Raw genomic sequence first — 27541 nt, 5'->3', positions numbered from 1 at the left:
TTATGTTTTGTTACTTATTTTGAGCTTAATAACATTGAAATCAATTAACATATTCTCTATGGTTTCACTTCTCTGACATATGTTGAAATATACTTTTGGCCCAGTATATGGTAAAAAAAATTTTTTCAATACTCCATGTGTGCTCAAATAGAATACGTTTTCTGCAGTTGTTTGGAGCAATTTTCTACCTATGGCCATAGACCAAGTTTGTTAATCATGTTATTTACATATACTATATTGCATATCCTTAGCAATTCTCTTGTTTGTGTGTACCATCAGTTATTGTAAAATATGTGTTAAAAATTGCCCTCCATAAATGTGGATTAGGCTATTTTGTTTTCACTTTGTCTATTCTTGCCTTATATATTCTGAAGCTATTTTATCATGTGCAGGTACATTTCAAATGTATCTTCCTAGTAGATTGAATCTTTAATCCTTATGGGCCGGGCGTGGTGGCTCACGCTTGTAATCCCAGCACTTTGGGAGGCCGAGGCGGGCGGATCACGAGGTCAGGAGATCGAGACCACGGTGAAACCCCGTCTCTATTAAAAATACAAAAAAAATTAGCCGGGCGTGGTGGCGGGCGCCTGTAGTCCCAGCTACTCGGAGAGGCTGAGGCAGGAGAATGGCGTGAACCCGGGAGGCGGAGCTTGCAGTGAGCCGAGATTGCGCCACTGCATTCCAGCCTGGGCGACAGAGCCAGACTCCGTCTCAAAAAAAAAATAAATAAATAAATAAAATAAATAAAAAATAAATAAATCCTTATGAAGTGGTACCTTTTACCTCCATTAATACTTCTTTTTGTAATAGACATATTTTCTGATATTGACATATTCAGTTTTATGTGTCAATGTGTCTAGGTAACAGTCTCCGGGATATTCAATGAAACATTAATCTAGGTGTTGCTGTGAAGGTGCTTTGTACACCTGATTAAGATTTATAATCAGTTTAAGGAAGATTATCCTTTATAATCTGGGTAAGCCTGATTCAATCCGTGGAAAGACCTTCAGAGCTGAGGCTTCTCTGAGAAAGAAGAAATTCTGCCTGTGGATTGCAGCTTGAGCTCATGACAAAGTCCTAGCTTGGACTTCCCGATGACCCTCCCTGTGGATCTCGGGCTTGCCTAGCCAGCTCCCACAAAAGCGTATGCCATTTTCTTGCAATGAATCTTTCTTTCTTTTTTTAAGTTCCTTTTACAAAACTTTTAAGTTCAGGGGTATAAGCGTAGGTTTGTTACATTGGTAAATTTGTGTCACGAGGGTTTGTTGTACAGATTGTTTCATCACCCAGGTATTAAGCCTAGTACCCATTAGTTATTTTTTCCTGATACTGTCCCTCCTCCCACCCTTCTACCCTCCAAAAGGCCCTGTGTGTGTTGTTCCCCTCTATGTGTCCATGTGTTCTCATCATTTAGCTCCCCCTTAGAAGTGTCAACATGTGGTATGTGGTTTTCTGTTCCTGTGTCAGTTTGCTAAGGATAATGGCTTCCAGCTTCATTCATGTCCCTGCAAAGGACATGATCTCATTCTTCTTTATGGCTGCATAGTATTTCATTGAGTATATGTACCATATTTTCTTTATCCACTCTATCATTGGTGGGCATTTAGGTTGATTCCATGTCTTTGCTATTGTGAATAGCTGAATCTTTCAATACATACATCCTACAGACTTGTTTTTTCCTGTGGAAACTTGACTGACTACATCAGTTTCTTTTGGTTAGGGTTTGCATGGTATGTCTTTTTTCATCCTTCTATACACAACCTCCCCATCTTTATCTTTTATGTAGATCTCTTGTAAACAATGTATAGCTACATTTTCCCCCAGTCTTACTATGCTGGTATTTTAACTGTAGCATTTAATTCACTTGTGCTTAATGTGATTTTTGGAATGTATTGGAGTCTAAATACAGCATCTTATACTTGTATTCTACATGTTCTATTCATTCTTTTTTTCTTTAATCTCTCGTTTCTTGTCTTCTCTGGTTTGACTGAATAATGTCTCTAGCACCTTTTATACTTCCTCTAGTTCAGAGGTGATAAACTTGGCTTCAATTCTTTAAATTTCCTTGACATTACAATAATAAATTATCCAAATGTAACATTCATCAAAACATTTACTTTTCTCTGGAATAATATAAAGACTTTATGTAATAGAAGTTCTATTTACACTCTTCTGAACTTTATGTTATTGTAGTTTGTGGGCTACATAATATTGGTATTTCAATATTACATTTGATGTTTGACCCCTCTACAAACCGTCATTATTTTTACAACAAGTATTTGTTTCATTTTGCTCACATATTTGCTACTTTCTTAGGTTTTCATTTTTTTTTTTTTTTTTTTGGATCTCAAAAATCTAATCTGGGATCACTTTCCTAATACCTGAATTATATATTTCAGAATTTATTTGAGAAATATTTTCTTTATTAACACTCACATATTTTGGTTTTCCTTAAAATATGTATATTTCACTTTCAGTCTTAAAATGGGTTTTCATTGAGTAGGCTTTCTAAAGCAACATTTATTTCTCTTAAGGCATCAAAGACATCTTTCTATTGCATTTAGCCTTCCAATATTGCTCCTAAAAAAGTCAGCTGTCAGTCTAATTGTGGTTTTTTGCTTGTTTGTCTGTTTTGTTTTGTTTTTTTCTGAGTTGGAGTCTCGCTCTGTCGCCCAGGCTGGAGTGCAGTGATGCAGTCTCAGCTCACTTCAACCTCCACCTCCCAGGTTCAAGCAATTCTCTTGCTTCAGCCTGCTGAAGTACCTGGGATTACAGGCAAGCACCACCATGCCCAGCTAATTTTTGTATTTTAGTAGAGATGGTGTTTCACCATGTTGGCCAGACCAGTCTCGAACTCCTGACCTCCAGTGATCCACCCACCTCAGCCTCCCAAAGTGCTGGGATTACAGGCATGAGCCACTGCTGACTGTGGTCTTTTAAGTGTAATCTGTCTTTTTATTTTTCGTGGCTACTCTTAAGAATTTTCCTTAACAGTTGGTCTTCATTAAATGCTTTCTTCAGTTTCAGTGAAAGAGTGGAGACTGGGATTTGTAAGAGGAAGCTGCAGAAATGGACATGGGGTATTGGTGACTGGTGAGGAATTGATTTGGGGAAATCTGGATGGACAAGATCATGTAGAGAGGCTTGAGCAGAAAGATGATGGATGGAAACCTTATTTTGGGGAGTCATGAAGAGTTCTGAACAGGGGGTGACACAGACACCTGGTGCTGTGGCCTCTGGGCCTACTCCTTTTTAGCCTTAGAAAAAATTGCCAGCAGAAACCGTCTGTTAAAACAGCTAACCAAAGCCAGGCGCGGTGGCTCATGCCTGTAATCCCAGCACTTTGGGAGGCTGAGGAGGGTGGATCACCAGGTCAGGAGATCAAGACCATCCCAGCTAACATGGTGAAACCCCATCTCTACTAAAAATACAAAAAATTAGCCGGGTGTGGTGGTGGGCGCCTGTAGTCCCAGCTACTTGGGAGGCTGAGGCAGGAGAATGGCATGAATCCAGGGGGCAAAGTTTGCAGTAAGCCGAGATCGCACCACTGCACTCCAGCCTGGGAGATACAGCAAGACTCTGTCTCAGGAAAAAAAAAAAAAAAAAAAAGCTAACCAAAGCCAGATACAAGGCATTTATTTACAATAATATACAGACTTTATGAAAACCTTTGTGTCAGGGCCTTTGTTAGCTGTTTTACAGCTAACAAAGCTGTATGTTAGCTGTTTTACAGCTAACAAAGCTGTATGTTAGCTGTTTTACAGCTAACAAAGCTGTATGTTAGCTGTATGCTTTCTTTGACCTTTCACAATAATCTGGTTAGATGGAAATTATTTCCCTGCCTTACAGAGCAGGGAGATAAAGTGACTTGCTCAATAGCTGGCATAGATGGAGTTGAACTCGGTTCTCCTGGACAGAAGTCCTGTGGTCTGCCATATATATGAAGGAATTTATATAGTCCACTGACAACAAAAACATTAATTTTAAAAGAATTGGACACAGTGTTATGGGCTAAGTTGTTCCCTTCTAAAATTCATATGTTGGAAGTCCTAAATCTCAATATCTCAGAAGGTTACTGTATTTGGAGGGTCTTTAAATAGTTAATTTATTTAAATTATGTCATGGGGAAGCCCTAATCCAATATAACTAGTGTCTTTATAAGAAGAGAAGATTAGGACACAAACACACTCAGAGGAAAGACCATGTGAAGACACAAGGAGGAGACAGCCATCTACAAGCCAACGAGACAGGCCTTAGAAGGAACCAACCCTGATAACACCTTGTTCTCAGACCTCTAACATCTGAAACTATAAGAAAATAAAGATCTGTGTTTACGTCACTCAGTTTGTGGTACGTCGCTGTGGCAGCCCTAGTAACCAATACACTGAGAGGTACCATGTTCTCTCCAATCAAGGTTTGGCTTTGGACAATTCCTCACTTGTGTATCTTGATTTCTGAGTACTCAGTGTCGGTGACCTTTGGTTCCTGAAGTTGCACCTTGTGGAAGCGTAGGAAAGCGTAGTGGAGCTCCTGCTCATCTTCTGAGATGGGGCCAGCCTCAGCAGGATGGTCTGAAACTATGCCTGTCTGGAACTGGTGCTGATGACCCTGAATGGAAGAAAAGAAAAGATTCAGGGCTGGACAATCGGTTCTCAAAGAAAGCAGCCAAGGATCAGAAAGGGAGTAGAACTGATGGAACTTTATTATTTATCCATTCATTTATTATTTTATTTTATTTTATTTTATTTTTGAGATGGGGTCTCTGTTGTCCAGGCTGGAGTGCAGCGGCATGATCACAGCTCATGCAGCCTCGAACACCTGAGTTCGAGTGATCCTTCTGCTTCAGCCTCCTGTGTAGCTGGGACTACAGGCATGCACCACACCTGGCTAATTTTTGTAGAGATGGAGTTTCACCATGTTGCCCAGGCTAGTCTTGAACCCCTGGGCTCAAGGAATCCACCCACCTTGGCTTCCCAAAGTGCTGGGATTACAAGCATGAGCCACCATGTCCACCGCACTCATTTATTTTAAAATATTTAATAATTAAGATTGGCAAGCCCTTAGTGAGTGTTTACATTAAGCAGTCATATTCTATTCTCAAAAAATGCTTTGGAGTGGATTCCATGATTACATTCATCTTACAAACAGGGACACTAAGGCTAAGAGAGGCTCCACATATTGCCTAAAGACACACATCTATATAAATGCACTACTGAGCAGGACTCAGAACCAGCTTACTCTTGTGTAGGTCATGTGACATGTGCTAGATGTTAAGCCATGAAGAAAGCAGACACAGTCCCAGATAGTAGGCAGTGTGGTTTTCTATGAGATGCAGTTAGTTAAAAACAGGAAAAAAAATCACGTTTTTAATTCATGATAGCAGATATTTTGAAATATAAAGCAGGGGCAGGAGTGGCATATCTGATTCCTAGACAGGTACTGGAGGATGGAACAGAGACCAGGTCCTGCAGTACAGGCCACCGGATGCCCTCTCCTGTACCTTCTCTTTCCAACGCCCCTGAAAACTTGAAAGTAAAGCATGGTAAAGAAATTATGTAATGATTCCCAACAAAGTGGGGATTTAACACACACTAAGTGTGTTATTCCTTCAAATAAACCAAGAGGCAATACAAGAAATTATGGAATGAGCAAATAAGAAAAAGTGGGAAATCTCTGGGGAAACAAAATATTTTATACTGGAGTGTGTGTGTGTGTGTGTGTGTGTGTATGTGTGTGTGTTCAGGGAGGCATTGGTGACAGTGGGTGAATGGCTACAGAAATGAGATTTATGTTCTGCTCATGTCTTTCCTCCATCATTGGGATAATATTTTCCTGCCTGCATTCTTGCTACACAAACCAGTGGCAAAGTCCGAGACTAAAGGTGTGAATTTCTGTAGGAGAAATGACAGATCAGCACAAAAGCCCTATTGAATGAAGAAAAGGACAGGTGGAAGTTGCCTCTCCCTGGGCTTCCCGTGGCCACCTTCCCCCATCCACACATCCCAGACTTTTGGAAGACAGTCTAGGTATTACCTCCCCCAGCACCAATTTTTCCTGAGGGTCTGAACAACAGGAATCATGACTTGAATTATTCTTGGTCAGTTCTCATTCAGTCTATGGAAGAGTAACTGGCACCCTCCCGGCATAATTAGAAAACTATACATAGTATGTGAAATATGTGTTTTACAAGGAAAACAGGCAATCCAGGACTGTGACATCTGAAAGAAAGGAAACCAATGAGGTGAGTCTCATGATCAAATGACGATTTCCAAACTGCAGTACGTGGAGGATAAATCCAAGCAGAACACAAGAGTCTTAATGAAACTGTGGAGGCAGCAACTGCAGTTCGAGTGGGAATGATGTGGGTGGAATTTGTAGAGCAGAGTACAGAGAGAAAAAGCTATACAGAGAAAGAACTCCAAAAAATATGCATAGAGGTCCCCTTGAATCTTTGGCTGAATACTAAGCTGTATGCACAGAGTGAAAGGCTGAAAGCCTGGGTACGTGCTTCTGGAGAAGGAACAGCTATGAGAAAGCTGGAATGAAGGCAAATATAAACTCACCCTACCAAAGCTTTTGTAAAAATCTTTGAATGGGTCAAGACAATCCATGAGTAAATTAACTGCATTCGAGAACAAAGCTCAACAATTTTTAAAGGAAGATTAAAATATCCAGATAATCAACAATATAATATGACATCCAGTATGCCACCAAAATCACTACCTATGCGAAGAAGCTGTGGAATGTAAGCAATGAAAAGCATATCAGTAAATAGAAACATATCACCAAATGATGGAATTAGCAGAAAAGAAGATTAAAAACAGCTATAAATACACATATTCAAAGACTTAGGCCAGGTATGGTTGTTCATGCCTGTAATCCCAGAACTTTGGGAGGCTGAGGCGGGCAGATTGCTTTGAGCTCAGGAGTTCGAGATCAGCCTGGGCAACATGGTGAAATCCCATCTCTAATCCCCAACCCATGAAAAAATTAGCCAGATATGGTGGCTCACGCCTGTAGTCCCAACTACTCAGGAGTCTGAGGCTGGAGAATTGCTTGAGCCCAGGAAGTGGAGGTTGCAGTGAGCTGAGAACATGCTATTGCACTCCACCCTGGGCAAAAGAGTGAAACCCTCTCTCAAAAATAACAACAAAAACTTAAAGGAAAGCAGAACATAATAAGGAAATGAAAACTATGAAGAACTGGGCTGGGTGTGGTGGCTCACACCTATTAAGTCCAGCAATTTGGGAAGCTGAGGCAGGAGTATTGCTTGAGCCCATGAGTTTGAGACCAGCCTGGGCAACATGGTGAGACTCTGTCTTTACAAAAATTTGTCTAAAAAATTAGCCAGGCACAGTGGTGCATGCCTGTAGTCATAGCTGTTTGGAAGGCTGAGGCAGGAGGATCACTTGAGCCTAGGAGATCGAGGCTGCAGTGAGCCATGTTCATGTCACTGCACTCCAGCCTGGGTGATAGAGTGAGATCCTGTCTCAGGAAAAAAAAAATAAACTGAATTGAATTTCTAGAGATGAAAAATGGCAATATCTAAAAAGAAAAGCTAATAGCAGATTAGGTACGGCAGAAGAAAATAGCAATGAACTTAAAAACATAGACAATAAAAACTTTCCAAACTGAAGCACAAAGAAAACACAAAAACGAAAAATAAATAAGCACAGCCTCACTGGCCTGTGGGACAATATCAAGCATTCTGACACAGGTGCAACTGAGATCCCAGAAAGGGGAAGGGGGCAGAAAAATTATGGAAAAAATAATGATTAAAATGTTTTCACAATACCAAGTCATATATCTAAGAATATCTGCAAATACCAAGAAAGATAAAAACAAAGAAAACCACACCTAGGCATGTCATAATCCAATTGCCGAAAACTAATAAGGAAAAGAAATGTGCCCTAGGGAAGCCAGACGACTGGACACCCCTGCTAGAGGATAAAAGTAGTAACTCTCCTCTCAGCAGTCTGATGGAACTGGGTAAACCAAATTTGATGTTCTGGGTCTGTTAATGAGAGGCCCAGTAAACACCCCAAACCTTCCGTTAGGACTCAAGAAGGGTTACAGGTTAAAAGTAAGGGTCGGCTGGGCGCAGTGGCTCACGCCTGTAATCCCAGCACTATGGGTGGCCAAGGTGGGCAGATCACAAGGTCAGGAGATCGAGACCATCCTGGCTAACACGGTGAAACCCTGTCTCTACTAAAAATACAAAAAAAATTAGCTGGGTGCGGTGGTGGGCACCTGTAGTCCCAGCTACTCAGGAGGCTGAGGCAGAAGAATGGCGTGAACCCAGGAGGCAGAGCTTGCAGCCAGCCGAGATCACGCCACTGCACTCTAGCCTGGGTGACAGAGCGAGACTCCATCTCAAAAAAAAAAAAAAAAAAAAAAGTAGTAATATTTTAAAACTACCAAAAAGGCAAAAAAGGGAGATAAATATAAGAGGACAAATATAAATATAAAGCAAAGATCAACCTGGTAGAATTAAACTGAGCCAAATCAATAATCACATTAAATATAAGTGGTCTAAACACTCCAATTAAAAGGAAGATATTGGCAGACTTGATAAAATAGTAGAATAAATGTTGTGATATCTGTAAGACAGACACAATACATATGAAGGCACACATGTGTTAAAAGTAAGAGGAGGGAAAATACATAACAAGCACTAATATTAAGAACACTAGAGTGGCAATATTAAATCAGACAGTGTATTTTAGGAAAAGAAATATTAACAGAAATAAAGACATTTCATAATGATAAACAAGTCAATTCACTAAAAGATATAAAAATCCTAAGTGCATATGCAACCAATCACAGAGCATGATTTAAGAAAGTAAATTGTAAAAATAGACAGAAAATCACTAAGGATATAGAAGGCTTGAACACTAGTGTAAAATAACTTGACCTAATTGACATTTATAAAATACTACATCCAGTATCTTCAGAAAACACATTCTTTGCAATTGCACATGTAACATTCACCATGGTAGACTGATTTTTCATGTACTTGTACTACCAGTTAGTGAGATAAGAGTTTTTAAAAAATTGACTATAGAGTGTGCACTACTCTAATGCAGAGGAGATAGAGTGGCAAGTAAACATTAGCTCGCCAACTAGACCATCCAGAAGGACACGCTGAAATTCATCAAGGAAGCAACATGACCCGGAGAGCAGAGAAGAATGAGACAAAGCAGCTCCCTACCCAGGATTGGCACGGAGCCAAGGGAGGCTCCCCACCATGGGGAAACAGTGAGTGAGCGACAGCCCCCAAGGACCCACACTTCTGCGATGGACCTTTGCAATCCTGGGCATGAGAGATCCCCCGAAGCCTCCAGACTGACATGGAGAGCTGTGTGGAGTCTGGGCAGAGCCACTGCTCAGGCCCATGTGGAGCCCCAAGGGTCTTGGACCTATGAGCAGCTGGGCACCAGGTGTCATAGCTTCACCAACGGGAGAGGCCAGGCTCTCTCACACGCTCTCAGGGTAGGGACCACATTTATGGTGCTGAGGAGCAGATGGATTGCAGACCTCACCTCTGCTACAGCTCGCCAGACAAAGCCCACTGGCCTGGGACCCCAGCACAGCCACCTCACCCCTGCCTGAGCACTTGGGCCAGCAGCAGCTCTCCATTTCCCTGGGACAGGGCTCCCAGAGGTAACAGACAAGGCTGCCATTTTTTCTGCTGCCACAGCTCCCACTCCTACTCCCCCGAGGCTGGAGAAGGGGAAAAGAGCATAAGGACTATCACTGGCCTCCAACACACTAGAGCTGCTTTATGGAAAATAAGCCAGACTTTATCAGTGTGGGTCCCTGCCCCTGTTATTCCTCACTGAGAAGGACATCCTGACCTGGGCCCCGAGCACAGCTGCCCTGCCTCCACCTGAGTTGGTGGCAGTTCTGTGTTTCTCTGAGGAGGATATCCCAGGGTCAACCTACAGGCTCTTTGCCATTGCCACTGCAGTGGTACTGCCCTTGATGCCTTCAGGCTGGGAAAAGAATAAAGACCTTGATCACTTTGCTGGCACCTCCAACACACTACAACCACCATACAGAGAGGAGCCCAGTCTCGCTTCCCTGTGGGCCCCCTACTCCCTGCTCTTCACCAGGCGGGGCCCCTGGCTGGGGCCTGCAGCACAGTGGCCCCACCCCTAGATGAACGTTCCCATTGGCGGTGGCTCCGTGTCTTTCTGGGGTGGAGCTCTTAGAGCAGCTGGCAGCCCCTCTGCCATTGCTGCTGCAGCCATGCTGCCCTTGCTGCCCTCAGGCTAGGGAAGGAACAAAGAGCCTGATTTATTTGGTGGAACCTCCAGCATGCCACAGCTGCACTACAGAGAGGAGCCCAGTCTCTCTTCCCTGTGAGCCTCCAACTGTTACTCTTTACCAGGTAAGTCCACCTGCTTGGGCTCACAGCACAGCTGCCTCAACCTGGGGTGATTATTCCAATTGGCAGCAGCTCTGCATTCCTCTAGGATGAAGCCCCAAGAGACAAGGAAAAAGCCCTCTACCACTGGCACTTCCAAGGTCCCTGCCCCTGCTGCTCCAAGCTGGGGAGGAAACAAAATGCCTGGGCTCACCACAGGGCTGTAGTGTGCAGCCAGAGTGCCAAGTCAAGATCTGTAGCCAGTACTTGAGTGAGAGAGGAGCCCACAGTCTCAGAGCACTGGGAGGGAGCATGGATGCAAATGTGAGGAAATACAGAGGATTCATGTGGCTGAACAAGAGCCTACCTGCCAGCCATTGTGCTTCAGCACCATCTATTGAAGCACATCCAAACTTCAACACCAAAAATACTTTGCTAATATACCCCACTGTGAAACTAAGGACAATAATTTAGCAACAAGTAAAGACCGTGCACAAAGCTTTGGCCTTCTGAAAACATCCAGAAACAAAGCCAACTGACTATACTCAAATTACAGCACAATTAAGGGAACATGAGCCCAGATAAATGAGAAAGAACCAGTGCAAGAACTCTGGCAAATCTAAAAGCCAGAGTGTCTTCTTACCTCATAACGACCACACTAGTTCCCCAGCAAAAGTTCTTAAACTGAATGAAATGGATAAAATAACAGACGAAAAATTCAGAATCTGGATGACAATCAAGATTATTGAGATTCGGGAGAAAGTAGAAACCCATTCCAGGGAATCGAAGGAATCCAGTAAAACAATTGAAGAGGTGAAAGATGAAATAGCCATCTTAAGAAAGAACCAAACTGAGCTGATAGAGCTGAATAACTCACTACAAAAATTTCATAACACAATCGGAAGTATTAACAGCAGAATAAACCAAGCTGAGGAAAGAATATCAGAGCCCAAAGACTGGTTCTTCAAATTAACTCAGGCAGACAAAAGAACAAAGAATTTTAAAAATGAACAAAACCTCCAAAACCTGTGGGATTATGTAAAGAGACCAAATCTACAACTCATTGGCATCCCTGAAAGAGAAGGAGAGAGAGCAGGCAATTTGAACAACATATTGGAGGATATTGTCCACAAAAATGTCCCCAACCTCTCTAGAGAGGTCAGCATGCACATTCAGGAAATTCAGAGAACCTTGGTAAGATAACATATAAGACAACCATCCCCAAGACACACAGTCATCAGGTTCTCCAAGGTCAATGCCAAAGAAAAAATATTACAGGCAGCTAGAGATGCCTGTAATATTGTAATAGTGATGAGCAGTAACGACTTTGGGTTGATTTGGGCTGTCTAGTCTAGGGCTTGTATCTACCACATTCCTTGTACTTAATGCACCTGACACAGACTAAGTTTTGTTCATTTCTTTTTCTCAATAATCAATGCCATAAGAAAAGGCTAATATTCCAGGAAATATGATAATCTGACACATGGGGAGCATAAATACCCCCAACAAATTAACTGGACTACATATTTCATCAGAACTATTAGATTCAGTTTCACATGTGACTATTTTAAATTATTGAAATCAATACTTTTTAAATTATTACTGAGTCAAAAATTTAAAATAGTCACATGTGGAACTGCAGCGAATGTCAGGTGTTAATGAAGAAATGCCTCAGGGTCCTTACTTAGGGCAGCATTCAAAAGGGATAATGCTGAATGGAAATTAAGGTCTCTATCACTCACCCTGGAGCCTGAGACCATGACGAGGTTCACATCATCCGTGTTTTGCACTGGCTGGGCTGCTTTCTTCCTTCTAGTCTTCATTCTGAGGAAACAGCCCTAAGCCTTTCAGCCTGGTTATTTGGAGCCTCTTTCCCCAAAAGAGAACCATCTCCCCACACCCTATGGAGAGTACAGAAGTAATGAAGAGGTCCAGGTGCTCACATGAGCCCAAGAGTTGGACCGTGGTTTCAAAGAGACCCCATGCTTGGTTCAGCTGGTCAACGGGGTAATTCACACCACCACTACCCTCCCTTTCCTCACTCTCGACTTTCCCAAGCACCCCATTTTCCTCCACTCAGGTTTTCTGAGATTCTGCCACCTGTGTGCCCTTCCCACATCAAGTCTTTCTGTGCCTCCCTGGAGTCCACTCTCACCTGAAGATGAAGCAAACACAGAGGAAAACCAGGGCTGTGATGCCAGCTCCCCAGACTGCTCCCAGGACACCACCAGCCCTGCCTTCTGGTTTCCCTATAATTTGAATTTTGAGTGAACTCCAGTTCCAATTCCAGGACATCCTCCCAACAGCCATTCCTCTTCACCTTCCACTAATGTGACCACCCCCATCCAGGACTCAGTCACTCACCATTTCACTGCCCTGTGAACCCAGAACCGCCTCTTCTCTCTCCATGACTCCCCCTTCCCCCAACCGCAAGACTGAGGATGTTGTGTCCCCAGCCACTCTGGTCTGGGCCTTGGAAACATCTTCTCAAAGCTTCATTTCTCTGGAGCAGTTAGGGGTTGAATTTTGTCTCCCTACAATTCCTATTTTGAAGTCCTAACCCCCAGCACCTCAGAGCGTGAGCTGATTTGGAGAAGGGTCATAGCTGATGTAATTAGTTATAATGAGGTCTTCCTGGATCAGGGTGAGCCCTAATCCAATATGACTGTTGTCCTTATAAAAAGGGGGAAATGTGGGTAGGGTGTGGTGGTTCACACCTGTAATCCCATCACTTTGGGAGGCCGGGGCCGGCAGACCACGAGGTCAGGAGATCGAGACCATCCTGGCCAACATGGTGAAACCCCATCTCTACCCAAAATATAAAAATTAGCTGGGCATGGTGGTGGGCGCCTGTAGTGCCAGCTACTCGGGAGGCTGAGGCAGGAGAATCTTTTGAACCCGGGAGGTGGAGGTTGCACATGTCAGATTACCATGTTGCAGTGAGCCAAGATCGCACCATTGCATTCCAACCTGGTAACAGAGTGAAACTCTCTCTCTCAAAAAAAAAAAAGGGAAAATGTGGACACAGACGCACATGTGGACACAGACACCACCATGTGAAGATTAAGTCAGAGGTCGAGGCAAGGCTCCTTCAAGCCAAGGAATGCCAAAGACTCCCAGGAAACCACCAGAAGCCAGGGAAGGAGCATGGAAGAGATTCTCCCTCACAGCCTCGAAAGGAACCAACTCTAACACCATACATGGTCTTGGACTTCTGACCTTGAGAACCATGAGACAATAAATCCCTATTGTTTAAGTCATGCACTTTGAAGTGCTTTGTTATGGCAGCCCTAGCAAACTCATACAAGGACCCAGGCTTCTCTTCCCCCAATTGTCACCTCTTAGCAGACTCCTGACCTGGCAGCAGCTGGGACAGAGCTGCTCTGGGATGTTCTGGGCCTCAAAGCTGAGCCTGAGACTTGAGCTGAATCCCTGGCAGAGGCTCAGGGAGCTGTTGGCCAAGGGACCAGCTGGCTGGGGGTGACTGTGAAGGAGCCATGGCTGCTGTTCCCATCCCTCCAGCATCCCCTCCCCAAGCTGCCAGTGCAGGGAGGAGCCACTGCAGTGTGGACTCTAAGCCTCCCAGAGGTAGGAGGGTCCCAGCAGTTGTGAGGGGTCTGGGGAGGGAGGACAGGACTTAGCGGGGGCCTCTTCTCTGAATACTATGGAGTTCTCGCCCAGCTGCCCACACTCTCGCACACCTTCCCCCACACTCACGATGCACAAAGAGACTCAGAGAGACTTGCAGGGAGCCCAGAGGATGCTGAGCACGGCAGGTGAAATCTCCTTCTTCTGCAGACCCTACTTGAGGCAGCTCCAGGACCCCGGTATTGGAGATGGGGGTGGCGTTCAGGGCGGGGAAGCCCTGGAACCAGCTCAGGTGTGCAGGGGGGTTGCTGTCAGCATCACAGAGCAGCCTCAGAGCCTGGCCCTCCAGGACGGGGAGGGACGAGGTGTTTTGCAGGATTTTGAAGGCTTTGGGGAGAGAGGTGCAGAGAGTGAGAGACGGGGTGTAGGGGCAAGGCACTGATGTCCCTCTCCTCCTGTGGGGTCCACACTAGCTCTGAGGAGGAGACTAGTAAAGTGGGGGCCTCAGGTCTTCAGAAAAGCCCAGACCATTTCCCTGGAGCTGCCCAGGCTGTCCTGCAGAGAGTGGAGCAGGGGCTGTGGACAGCGTCGTGGAAGAGAAGTGCCATTCCTGGACCATGGAGATGCCTGCGGCAGTAGGAAAACAAGCAAGAGAGAAGGGGCAGTGCGAGGGGTGTCGCAGCTCCTGCGGATGAGGCGACAAAGGCTGGGGGTGAGCAAAGACTCAGTTCAGGACTTTGAAGTCTATGGAGGCCTTAGTCCTGGCTTCTCATATTGATCCCCGTTAGTCCCCACTCTGCTTCCATCTGGCCCCGGAGAGAACAGGACAGGCTGGTTCCTACCTGTGCTGTTTCCTTGGAAGATGCTGACGGCCACTTTCTGTGGAGCATCTGGGGTGGAAAGAGGTGGCTGCCTCAACATGCCTGAATAGGGATGGTAGGCATGGGGCCTTCCCCTCAGGAGCCATGAAAACAGGGAAGGGGGCTCTCCTCTTTGGCCACCAGGTCCTCAACTTTAAGCTCTGGCTCAGCCCTGCCCTGTCCCCCCACACCCTCAGGGACCCGGGCGTCCTGGCCCAGCACTCACAGGAGACATTGAGCTGGATGGTTCTCTCCACGGTCACACCGGCTCCAGGGAACATCACCTGACAGGTGAGGTTGGTGCTGTGGTCCTGGGGCTGTGGGGTGATTGTGAGCACCGAGGACTGGGTGGTCCTGGGGCCCAGGGAGGTGGGGGCAGCTGACATCCAGGAGAAGATAGGGGGCGTCCCCTGCTCACAGGCCCAGGGCACAGAGCAGGTCAGGGTCCTGGAACAGCCAGACTCCAGGGTCCCTGGGATGGAGATGTTGGGCCTGTGGGTCAGGGCTGGTGAGGAGATGGGGACGCAGGATCAGGATGGGGGTCTGAGGTTTCACCCAGGGGGAAGCCCAGTCTCTGGTCCAGCTCCTCCCCTGAGCCCAACACGCTTAATGGTACCCACCTCCCAAGACGGGGCTCCCATCCCAGCCCTGCCCTACGGCCCCCATGACCTTCCCCTGTGGCTAGTCCTGGAGCTGGTTCCTTACCCATCACACGCACAGAGAGCTTGGAAGATGTATAAACGTATTTCGTCCGTTTCAACTTCAACTGAAAGAAGTATGCAGCATTGTCCCTCCTCCGGGCATCTCTGATGCTCAGGGAGCAGTTCTTCCTTCTGGGATCCCAGAGGAGGTGGAATCGGTCCCGGGTCTCCTCCTGCACTTCTTCATGTGGGTCATTTGTGGCCACTGGAACATCAGCCCCTTCCAGGAACCAGTAGCCATAATCAGAGTACCAGGCTGAAGAAGTAGTGGGCAATCTGCAGGGTAGGAGGACGCACAGACCCTCCTGCACCGTCAGTGACTCTGGCCCCTCCAGCTGGAATCTCCACTCCTGAGCCAGGGCCCCTATGGAGACATGAGGGTCAGCTCGGCCCAGCCCCAGGGCACCTCTCCCCTGGCCCACTCACCTGCCCACAGCAGGGGCAGCAGCAGCGGTAGCATCTCTGAGGCGGAGGCTTCCTGGGCTCCCTGCGTGAGCAGAGAAGGGGAAGGGAGTGGAGGGGAAGGACTGCGGGGAGGAACGGGTGGCTGGGGAGGAGCGCGTGATCTCGGCTGTTCACAGAAGAGGAACTGCGAAGCCACAAGCCCTCGGCGCTCCACTCCCTCTGCACAGAGCAGACGGAAACCTTGCGACCCAGACACCTGCGCAAAGAAGAGCAGAGGAGCAGAGATTGTGTCCCGCCTCCCACCTCGGGGCTTCCTGTGAGCAACAGAGCCTGGAGCAGGGCCTCCGAGGGCATCTGAGGAATGTGACACCCATGTCCAAGGCCGTCCCCCGCTGAGGTGCTTTTCTGTGCACCACTGTTTACACCTGGGAGCTGGTCACTCCTGGCCTCAGAGAGTCACAGCCTCATCCCAAGCCATGAGAAAGTCAGTCCTGCAGGATATAGGATTCTGCAGGGTCTGTGGGAGTGTCTGGGACAGTGAAAGGAAGAAGGGTCCCAGGTGCAGTGTGGGTGGTAGCCACTCATTCATTCACTCATTCATTCATTCATTCATTCATTCATTCATTCATTCATTCATTCACCAAACACATAGTGAGCATCTGTATGTAGGTGGGGCTGGAGAAGAGATGCCAGGGACCTGGTCCCTACTCCTGAGATGATCCCCATCCATAGCCTCCCATCCTCAGCACACACCCACACTATCTAGCTTTAGAGCTGTGGACACTGGTGAGTTTGCCATGTGACACAGTAGAGTGCCGGATATTTTTAAAAACGTGAGTATGGAGGTTTTTCCTTGACAGCTAGTACGCTGATTTACAAAATTTCAATGACTTCTCCAAAATAAGAACCATGCAGCATCTTCATGTAGATCAAAAGGGAGGACACATATTTTATGAACTGCAGTGCAGAAGAAACTTCTTTTGAATTAATGTTGCCACTCAGTGCAGTGTGGACTGGAGAGATTTTTTTTTCGGTTCTCATCAGGGAGATTAGCAATTTCTTTCCTGTAAAAAATCTGCTTCTCACAGTTAAATGTGGCACAAAAGACATATTTCTGGACAACATGAGCAGAATATCCAGACAAAATTAAAATTTTTAGGTCTAGCTCACATGGCTTTCCATTTTCCTCTGTGCTGTATGCATCTGGCAAATCTTTAATACCTATGGTGTTAGAATTTGCCACCATATATTTGTAATTTTTTGCCACCATATATTTGTAATACCTATGGTGTTAGAATTTGCCACTACATATTTGTAATTTTTTTATTTCCACAAACTTAAGGAGTAGATGTAAAATTTTGTTGCATGTATATAATGCGTAGTAATTATTTCAGGGTATTTAGAGTGCCTGTCACCTGAGTGCAATACATTCTTGTTAACTAAAATCACACTATTCTGCTTTCTAACACTGAATTTATTCCTTTTAACTGTATGTTTGTAGCACTTCACTCACTGCTCTTTATCTTCCGTCCTCCCCCTATCTGACCCTTTCCAGTCTCTGTTGTCTTTCTACTATCTACCTCCATGTGATAATATTTTTTTAGCTCCCACATGTGAGAACATGCAATATTTGTCTTTTTGTATCTGACTTATTTCAATTTAGATAATGAATTCTAGTTCCACCCGTGTTGCTGCAAATGACACGATTTCATTCTTTTTAATGGCCAAATAGTATATATACCATATTTTCTTTATCCATTCATCTGTTAATTGACACTTAGGTTGATTCCATATCTTTGATATTGTGAATAGTGCAGCAAAAATCATGTGAATGCAGGTATCTCTTTGATGTATTTCTTTCTTTCCCTTCGGGTAGATACCCAGTAGTGGGATTGCTTGCGTGATCAAATAGTAATTCTATTTTTAGTTTCTGAGAAATGTCTGTAGTGTTTTCCAAAGTGGCTGTACTAGTTTTAAATTCCCACCAACAGTACAGAAGAGTTATCTTTCTCCTCATCCTTGCCAAAATCTGTTATTTTTTGGTTTTTTTAGTAATAGTCATTCTGACCGGGTAAGATGGTATCTCATTGTGGTTTCAATATGCACTTCTCTGACGATCAGTGATGCTGACCATTTTTTCATATTGGCTGTTCTTATGTATTTTTTGAGAACTCTATTCCTGTCATTTGCCCACTTTTTACTTGGCTTATTTGCTTTTTCCTGTTGAGTTGTTTGAATTCCTTGTATAGTCTGGATGTTAGCCTCCTGTCAGAAGAATAGTTTGCGAATATTTTCTCCAATTTAATGGGTTGTTTCTTCACTCTGATTATTTCTTTTACTGGCAGAAGCTTTTTGTTTTATTAAGTCCCATTTGTTTATTTTTGTTTTTGTTGCCTGTGCTTTTCAGAACTTAGTCATAATTTCTGACTCTTCTGACCAATGTTCAAAAGAGTTTTCCCTAGATTTTCTTGTAGCTGTATATATATATATATACATATATATATATATGTATATATATATGTATATATATATATACATATATATGTGTATATATATATAGTTTTGGGTCTTACATTTAAGTTTATGATTCATTTTGAGATTTTTTTTATATGGTGAGAGAGAAGAATCCAGTTTCATTCTTTTGTGTGTGGGTATACAATTTTCCCAGCACCATTTATCGAAGAAGGTGTCCTTTCCTCAATATAAGCTCTTGTCAGTTTTGTTGACAATCATTTGGCTGTATACATGTGGCCTTATTTCTGGGTTATATTCCATTGGTCTGTGCATCTATTTTTATACCAGTATCATGCTGTTTTGGTTATTATAGCCTTGTAATATACTTTGAAGTCAGGTAATGTGAGGCCACCAGCTTTGTTCTTTTTGCTCAGGATAGCTTTGGCTATTCAGGCTCTTTTTGGATCCATATGAATTTTATAATTGTTTCTTACAATTCTGTGAAGACTGACATTGGTATTTTGATATGGAGTACATTAAATCTTTAGATTGCTATAGACCAATGTGGTCTTCTTAACTATCTTAATTCTTCTAGTCCATGAGTATGGGATGTTTTTCCATTTGTTTGTGTCATCTTCAACTTCTTTCATCAGTGTTTTTTAGTTTTTCCTGTATAGATTTTCACCTGGTAGGTCATTAAGAGCATATTGTTTAATCTCCATGCATTTGTCTTGTTTCCAGAGTTCCTCTTGGTGCTGACTTGTTGTTTTGTTCCATTGTGGTCTGAGTATACATTTAGTATAATATTGATTTTTTAAAATTTATACAGACTTATTTTGTGGCCAAATATATGGTGTATCCTGGAGAATGTTTCATGTACTGATGAAAAGAATATGTATTCTGCAGTTGTTGGGTAGAAGTTCTGTAAAAGTCTGTTAGTTCCATTTGGTCTATAGTGTGGTTTAAATGTGATGTTTGTTTGTGATTTTCTTTCTAGATGATCTGTCTAATACTGAGAATAGGGTGCTGAAGCTTCTCACCATTATTGTATTGCATTCTGTCTCTCTCTTTAGATCTAGTAATATTTGCTTTATAGATATGGCTGCTCCATTGCTGGGTGCATATATATTCAGAATTGTTATATCCTCTTGCTGGGTTGATCCCTTCATCATTGTGTAATGACCTTCTTTGTCTTTTTCTACTGCTCTTGACCTAAGGTCTGTTTTATCTAAGTATAGTTACTGCTGCTTAATATTGGTTTCCATTTGTGTGGAATATCTTTCTCCATCCTTTTACTTTTGGTCTATATGTGTCTTTTCTCAAGGTGTGTTTCTTTAAGCTGCATATGGTTGAGTCATTTTTAAAATCCATTCAGCCATTCTGTATCTTTTAAAAGGATACTTTAATCCATTTACATACATGGTTATTATTGATTTGTGAGGCTTTCTTTCTGTCAGGTTATTAACCATTTTCTTGTTTTAAACATTCATTGTTTCTTTCCTTTTATCTTATCGTTTGTCCTTGTGATTTGGTGGATTTCTGTAGTGGTACCATTTGAGTCCTTTCTAGTTCTCATTTGCATGATTGCTTTACCAGTGAATTTTTTACTTTCATATGTTTTCATGATGATAAAATCATCCTTTTGCTTCCAGGTTTAGGACTCCTTTGAGTATTTTTTGCAGGGCTGGTCTAGTGGTAATAAATTCCATCAGCACTTGTTTGTCTTGGGATGAATTTATTTCTCTTTTACTTACGAAGAATAATTTCTTTGCATATTCTGTGGTGGCAGTTATTTTTTCTTTTAGCACTTAGAATATATCAGTTCCTTATTTTCTGGCGTGTATGGTTTCCGCTGAGAAATCTGCTCTTAGTCAAATGGAATTTCCTTTAGAGGTAGCTAGATGCTTTTCTCTTGCTATTTGTGGAATTTACTCTTTAACTTTGACTTCACACAGTCTGACTATAATGTGCCAAGGAGAAGACCTTTTGCATTGGGGATCTGCCTGGGGATCATTGGGCCTTCTGTATCTCTATACCTAAATCTTTTGTTAGACTTGGGATGTTTTCATGTATTATTTTGCTGAGTAGGTTTTCCAATATTTCTTTGTTTCTTCACCCTTAGAGATACCAATAATTTATAAATTCCATTGCTTTATGTTGTCCTAAATGTTATTAAGGCTATGTTCATTATTTTTTATACTTTTCCCTTTATTTTTGTCTGACTAGATTATTTCAAAAAACCTGTCTTCAGGTTCTGAGACTCTTCTGCCAGATTTAGTCTATTGTTGAACTTTTCAAATGTGTTTTGTATTTCCTTCAATTAACTATTCAGTTCCAGAATTTATATTTGGTTATTTTAAAAAATATATATCTCTTTGATCAATTTCTCATTTATACCCTGAATTATTTTTCTGGTTTCCATAGTATTGATTTTCAGAATTCTGTTGTATCTCACTGAGCTTCTTTGACATCAATATTTTGAATTATTTGTCTGGAATTTCAAAAATTTCTTTTTGATTAAGATCTATTTCTGCAGAATTCTTGTATTCCTTTCCTTGATCTTTCATGTTTCCTGTGTCCTTATGTTAACATCTCTGCATCTAGTATAACAGTGGCTTCTTCCTATTTTTTAATTTACTTTCACAGAAGACATTTTTTTTTTTCATGGTCCAAGCATGTGGTGATTTTTATTAAGAATAACTTTGATTCTAAGAATTCCACTCTCAATTTTTAATGCTTTCCATTAAAAACAATTATGCAAGAGCAAATACAAAAAATATTAAATTATGAAAAACAATCCATTAAGGCTCCCTTTATATATAATATACACTCAAACAAGTCAAGATTTTTCAGAGTAGAAGAATAAAATCAACTGTTATAGCTTAGAAAGCAACACTACTACTATGAGACTATAAAACATTGAACTATTTTAAGAAAATCACGCTGTGGAAAAATGGAGCCATTTTTTGTCAAAAAGTGGCTCAAAGCAAAAAGCTGCTCAGATGTTCAAGAGCCCTAGGGGTTTGGGCTGCACAGTATTAAGGGGAGAGAGAAGACTGACAGCCTGTTTGAATCAGGCTTGTGAGCCCAGCTCATCTGACAATTTCAAAGACCTTCTCTGCTTAAACATTCCACCGTTTAGTATAAGACACTACTTTACGCTATTTACAAGTCTCCTTTTGGCCAGATTTTGTATTATTAATTACAAATAATTCTGCAGATTTGAATGAGATTAGGAAAGAAATGCTTTCTTAATTAACTTTTTTTTCGGTGAAGAATTAATTCTAATTAAGCTCTAGGAATAGAATTGCTCCTTATAAAGGAGCCTATCAGGGCCCTTGAGAATATGATCAAGTGGCAGAATTGCTTCGAGAATACAGATTTCAAGATCTGACATCTAGTTAGATAAAAAGATATGAGCCAGTCCCAAATAGAAGACATTTCTTGAAAATGTATCTACTTTGCTTCTTTGGTGGGGTGCTTTGGCTTTGATTCTGTGTATGTGCAATAGTGTACTTTCTGTATATTTCTTTGACTGTAAACAGCATTAGTGATATGCGTGATTTCTTTGGCTAGTTGGAGCATGGTTATTAGTGGAGAATATGGTAAAGTTGTGCTAGGGACAGGGATGCTGAGTGGGAGAGTCTTCAGGTCCCCAGCTTTGGCATCAGTGGGCTGAGCATCTATCTTTGTGCCCCCGGGTGGTATATGCTGGCTTCTCTGTTGGCAGTTACCAGTGGGTTGATTCTTGGGCCTTCAGGTTGCTCACTTGGATGCTCATAGTAGCACCAATGGATCAAGCAGTTGTGTGGGTTCTCAGGCCACTGGGCAGCCAGCATGGCATTGACAATAGCAATAGCATGGGCAAGATGATTCTATGAATCCTAAGTGATGTGCATTAATGTTGGTGCTGGCTGCAATGGGCTGGACAAGACAGCATTTGGACCCACAGGTGGCACTTGCAGGTAGGCGCCAGGCAAGGTGGTAGCAGCCAGAAGTTTAGGTCCAACCTCAAGCCCCTAGAAGAAGTGCTCAGGTGCCCAAGGTAGTGAATTGGGTCAAGCAATCTGCAAGACCCTGGGCTATGTGCTCTGTCTCAGAGCGGGAGAGGTGAGGTGAAGCTGAGCTAGATGGGCTTGTGCTCAGGTCCTCAATGGTGAGAGCAGGCACTCACCATTGTGGGCAGGGTCAGAGCAATCATCGGGTCCCAGGCAGAGTATTTGGGTGAGGGGCAGTGGCAGCCTCACTGAGGCCCTGCTACTGAAGAGGGTAGGGCCATCTTGAGTGGTCACAGCCTGGGTCAGTTGAAGGTGGCGGAAGAACATATGTCCCTTTCACACTCCAGTACTGGTGGGGCTCAACACCCCCCCACACCCTGGTTGCTGGAGCCCCCATCTGGCTTGCAAACAAGTTCCAATGGCAATTTGTGCCCCTCTTGCATCCTTGTCTCAGATCCTGGCAGTGCTTGCTTCACAGCCACGGCTGCCCAAACCTTGCTCACTTTCTAGCCCCACCTGCAGAAGCACTCCTGGTTTGATCTCCTGTCCCAGCAGCAATAGCTTGAGTTTCTGTAATGCCCCAGTTTCAGTGTCTCTGGGTCCCTGAACAGCATACAATTTCCAGAGGATAAGCTTGAAAATGCTTAAGTGTCAGAAAGGTGTGGAACCCAGCAGGAGTTCCCTTCCTGGAGTAGTTCTGTCCAATGGTATCCTGACTCTCTATGTTAGTTTCAGGTGTTGGAAGGGTTGAGGGCTTCTCCCTTGGCCAGGATTGCTGAATTCTGCCATGGAGATGTGGACGACTGGAAGTCCCTAACTCAGTCCTTTGTGCATGGGAAGTCACACCCAGCTCCCAGCCAATCCCAGCCAGGGAGGCTGCCTATTTTCCCTCTCCTTCCCTGTTTTTGGTGTCCTCTGCCACTTCTCTGGTGGATTCCAAGATTTTCCCTTGGATAATGTAATTCGAGTGTGACTGTCTATACATTACTCTGGTTCTTCTAACTGGAGGAGGCAGGCATGAAATGCTTCCAGTTAGTCGTCTTGAACTACCCTTATTTGAACAATTTTTAAACACAGTAGTATCTAGATAAATGTTCATTCATCCTTACTAAAATTAAAGAGCTAATTTTACCTTTATTTGATATATAAGTAATTGAGCCACCAGTAAGTATAATACTTGTTCTAGATTATCTTTTAAGTAAAAATGTGGCACATAATAGAAAATTCAACGAAATTTGTTTTAATAGTAAATAAAGTTATATCTTGTTCATAGACTGGAAGGTTAAATATGAAGTTGTGATTTCTTATTATGTTTCTTTAATGAACTTCATTAGGTATAATTTTTATAGTCAAATTTGGAATTTATTTTGCCTAAAAGAGTTCCAGTGAGAGAAACATTTTGATATAACAGTGAAAACAAAATCCTCATACCTTACAATTAAAATTTTTGGATATTTGTATCATAAGCATGCCCGGCCTATAAGAAGCATCATTTCTTTTTTTTTTTTTTTAAATCATTTTATTAATCATTTTTTTTAAGCTGATTATTTTCTTTTCTTTTTTTTTTTATTATACTTTATCAGGTTTGTTATATACATGTCCATGTTGATTCCCACCCATCTTTCATTACATTAGGTGTACTCAATTTGTCCCTCAGTCCCCGGAGTGTGATGTTCCCCTTCCTGTGTCCATGAGTTCTCATTGTTCAATTCCCACCTATGAGTGAGAACATGCGGTGTTTGGTTTTTTGTCCTTGCGATAGTTTACTGAGAATGATGTTTTCCAGTTTCATCCATGTCCCTACAAAGGACACGAACTCATCATTTTTTATGGCTGCATAGTATTCCATGGTGTATATGTGCCACATTTTCTTAATCCAGTCTATCGTTGTTGGACATTTGGGTTGGTTCCAACTCTTTGCTATTGTGAATAGTGCCGCAATAAACATACGTGTGCATGTGTCTTTATAGCAGCATGATTTATAGTCCTTTGGGTATATACCCAGTAATGGGATGGCTGGGTCAAATGGTATTTCTAGTTCGAGATCCCTGAGGAATCGCCACACTGACTTCCACAATGGTTGAACTAGTTTACAGTCCCACCAACAGTGTAAAAGTGTTCCTGTTTCTCCACATCCTCTCCAGCACCTGTTGTTTCCTGATTTTTTAATGATGGCCATTCTAACTGGTGTGAGATGGTATCTCACTGTGGTTTTGATTTGCATTTCTCTGATGGCCAGTGATGATGAGCATTTCTTCATGTGTTTTTTGGCTGCATAAATGTCTTCTTTTGAGAAGTGTCTGTTCATGTCCTCTGCCCACTTTTTGATGGGGTTGTTTGTTTTTTTCTTGTAAATTTGTTTGAGTTCATTGTAGATTCTGGATATTAGCCCTTTGTCAGATGAGTAGGTTGCAAAAATTTTCTCCCATTCTGTAGGTTGCCTGTTCACTCTGATGATAGTTTCTTTTGCTGTGCAGAAGCTCGTTAGTTTAATGAGATCCCATTTGTCAATTTTGGCTTTTGTTGCCATTGCTTTTGGTGTTTTAGACATGAAGTCCTTGCCCACGCCTATGTCCTGAATGGTATTGCCTAGGTTTTCGTGTAGGATTTTAATGGTTTTAGGTCTAACATATAAGTCTTTAATCCATCTTGAATTAATTTTTGTATAAGGTGTAAGGAAGGGATCCAGTTTCAGCTTTCTACATATGGCTAGCCAGTTTTCCCAGCACCTTTTATTAAATAGGGAATCCTTTCCCCATTTCTTGTTTTTGTCAGGTTTGTCAAAGATCAGATAGTTGTAGCTATGCGGTGTCATTTCTGAGGGCTCTGTTCTGTTCCATTGATCTATGTCTCTGTTGTGGTACCAGTACCATGCTGTTTTGGTTACTGTAGCCTTGTAGTATAGTTTAAAGTCAGGTAGCGTGATGCCTCCAACTTTGTTCTTTTGGCTTAGGATTGACTTGGCGATGCGGGCTCTTTTTTGGTTCCATATGAACTTTAAAGTAGTTTTTTCCAATTCTGTGAAGAAAGTCATTGGTAGCTTGATGGGGATGGCATTGAATCTATAAATTACTTTGGGCAGTATGGCCATTTTCACGATATTGATTCTTCCAACCCATGAGCATGGAATGTTCTTCCATTTGTTTGTATCCTCTTTTATTTCATTGAGCAGTGGTTTGTAGTTCTCCTTGAAGAGGTCCTTCACATCCCTTGTAAGTTGGATTCCTAGGTATTTTATTCTCTTTGAAGCAATTGTGAATGGGAGTTCACTCATGATTTGGCTCTCTGTTTGTCTGTTATTGGTGTACAAGAATGCTTGTGATTTTTGTACATTAATTTTGTATCCTGAGACTTTGCTGAAGTTGCTAATCAGCTTAAGGAGATTTTGGGCTGAGACAATGGGGTTTTCTAGATATACAATCATGTCATCTGCAAACAGGGACAATTTGACTTCCTCTTTTCCTAGTTGAATACCCTTTATTTCCTTCTCCTGCCTGATTGCTCTGGCCAGAACTTCCAGCACTATGTTGAAAAGGAGCGGTGAGAGAGGGCATCCCTGTCTTGTGCCAGTTTTCAGAGGGAATGCTTCCAGTTTTTGCCCATTCAGTATGATATTGGCTGTGGGTTTGTCATAGATAGCTCTTATTATTTTGAGATACGTCCCATCAATACCTAATTTATTGAGAGTTTTTAGCATGAAGGGTTGTTGAATTTTGTCAAAGGCCTTTCCTGCATCTATTGAGATAATCATGTGGTTTTTGTCTTTGGTTCTGTTTATATGCTGGATTACATTTATTGATTTGCGTGTGTTGAACCAGCCTTGCATCCCAGGGATGAAGCCCACTTGATCATGGTGGATAAGCTTTTTGATGTGCTGCTGGATTCGGTTTGCCAGTATTTTATTGAGGATTTTTGCATCAATGTTCATCAAGGATATTGGTCTAAAATTCTCTTTTTTGGTTGTGTCTCTGCCTGGCTTTGGTATCAGGATGATGCTGGCTTCATAAAATGTGTTAGGGAGGATTCCCTCTTTTTCTATCGATTGGAATAGTTTCAGAAGGAATGGTACCAGTTCCTCCTTGTACCTCTGGTAGAATTCAGCTGTGAATCCGTCAGGTCCTGGACTCTTTTTGGTTGGTAAGCTATTGATTATTGCCACAATTTCAGAACCTGTTATTGGTCTATTCAGAGATTCGACTTCTTCCTGGTTTAGTCTTGGGAGGGTGTATTTGTCGAGGAATTTATCCATTTCTTCTAGATTTTCTAGCTTATTTGCATAGAGGTGTTTGTAGTATTCTCTGATGGTAGATTGTATTTCTGTGGGATCGGTGGTGATATCCCCTTTTTCATTTTTTATTGCATCTATTTGATTCTTCTCTCTTTTCTTCTTTATTAGTCTTGCTAGTGGTCCATCAGTTTTGTTGATCTTTTCAAAAAACCAGCTCCTGGATTCATTAATTTTTTGAAGGGTTTTTTGTGTCTCTATTTCCTTCAGTTCTGCTCTGATTTTAGTTATTTCTAGCCTTCTGCTAGCTTTTGAATGTGTTTGCTCTTGCTTTTCTAGTTCTTTTAATTGTGATGTTAGGGTGTCAATTTTGGATCTTTCCTGCTTTCTCTTGTGGGCATTTAGTGCTATAAATTTCCCTCTACACACTGCTTTGAATGTGTCCCAGAGATTCTGGTATGTTGTGTCTTTGTTCTCATTGGTTTCAAAGAACATCTTTATTTCTGCCTTCATTTCATTATGTACCCAATAGTCATTCAGGAGCAGGTTGTTCAGTTTCCATGTAGTTGAGCGGTTTTGAGTGAGTTTCTTAATCCTGAGTTCTAGTTTGATTGCACTGTGATCTGAGAGACAGTTTGTTATAATTTCTGTTCTTTTACATTTGCTGAGGAGAGCTTTACTTCCAACTATGTGGTCAATTTTGGAATAGGTGTGGTGTGGTGCTGAAAAGAATGTATATTCTGTTGACTTGGGGTGGAGAGTTCTGTAGATGTCTATTAGGTCCACTTTATGTAGAGCTGAGTTCAATTCCTGGATATCCTTGTTAACTTTCTGTCTCGTTGATCTGTCTAATGCTGACAGTGGGGTGTTAAAATCTCCCATTATTATTGTGTGGGAGTTTAAGTCCCTTTGTAGGTCACTGAGGACTTGCTTTATGAATC

The 27541-nt window shown here is 42.6% G+C and overlaps 1 protein-coding gene across 2 annotated transcripts; it reads right to left on the bottom strand.

Annotated features, from left to right (window-relative positions):
• Positions 1-3432: 3432 nt before the first annotated feature.
• LOC116478109 (sialic acid-binding Ig-like lectin 6) lies at positions 3433-16083 on the bottom strand. 2 transcript variants are annotated; one of them, XM_032169001.2, is made up of 8 exons: positions 15945-16083; positions 15523-15882; positions 15044-15322; positions 14800-14847; positions 14087-14344; positions 12525-12618; positions 12112-12193; positions 3433-4608 (listed from the first exon to the last, which is right to left on the bottom strand). In XM_032169001.2, exons 1-8 carry the CDS (start codon positions 15976-15978, stop codon positions 4435-4437), a joined length of 1329 nt encoding a protein of 442 aa, XP_032024892.1. In that variant the 5' UTR covers positions 15979-16083; the 3' UTR covers positions 3433-4434. The 2 variants fall into 2 exon arrangements, with proteins under 2 accessions (XP_032024892.1, XP_032024893.1); XM_032169002.2 differs by having other exon boundaries at positions 15044-15289.
• Positions 16084-27541: the final 11458 nt, after the last annotated feature.

The sequence above is a fragment of the Hylobates moloch genome, unplaced genomic scaffold (assembly GCF_009828535.3).
Source record: "Hylobates moloch isolate HMO894 unplaced genomic scaffold, HMol_V3 SCAFFOLD_12, whole genome shotgun sequence".
Lineage (NCBI taxonomy): Eukaryota > Metazoa > Chordata > Mammalia > Primates > Hylobatidae > Hylobates > Hylobates moloch.
The sequence above is the reverse complement of the archived record's forward strand: the minus strand, read 5'-3'. Positions and strand labels throughout refer to the sequence as shown.

Coding starts and splice junctions, on each gene's coding strand:
- LOC116478109 (XM_032169001.2), bottom strand. CDS start 15,978: ATGCTACCGCTGCTGCTGCCCCTGCTGTGGGCAG. Junction 12,194..12,524: donor TGTGTTTGCTTCATCTTCAG/GTGAGAGTGGAC, acceptor CTGTTTCCTCAG/AATGAAGACTAGAAGGAAGA. Junction 4,609..12,111: donor TCATGGTCTCAGGCTCCAGG/GTGAGTGATAGA, acceptor TCTTCCATTCAG/GGTCATCAGCACCAGTTCCA.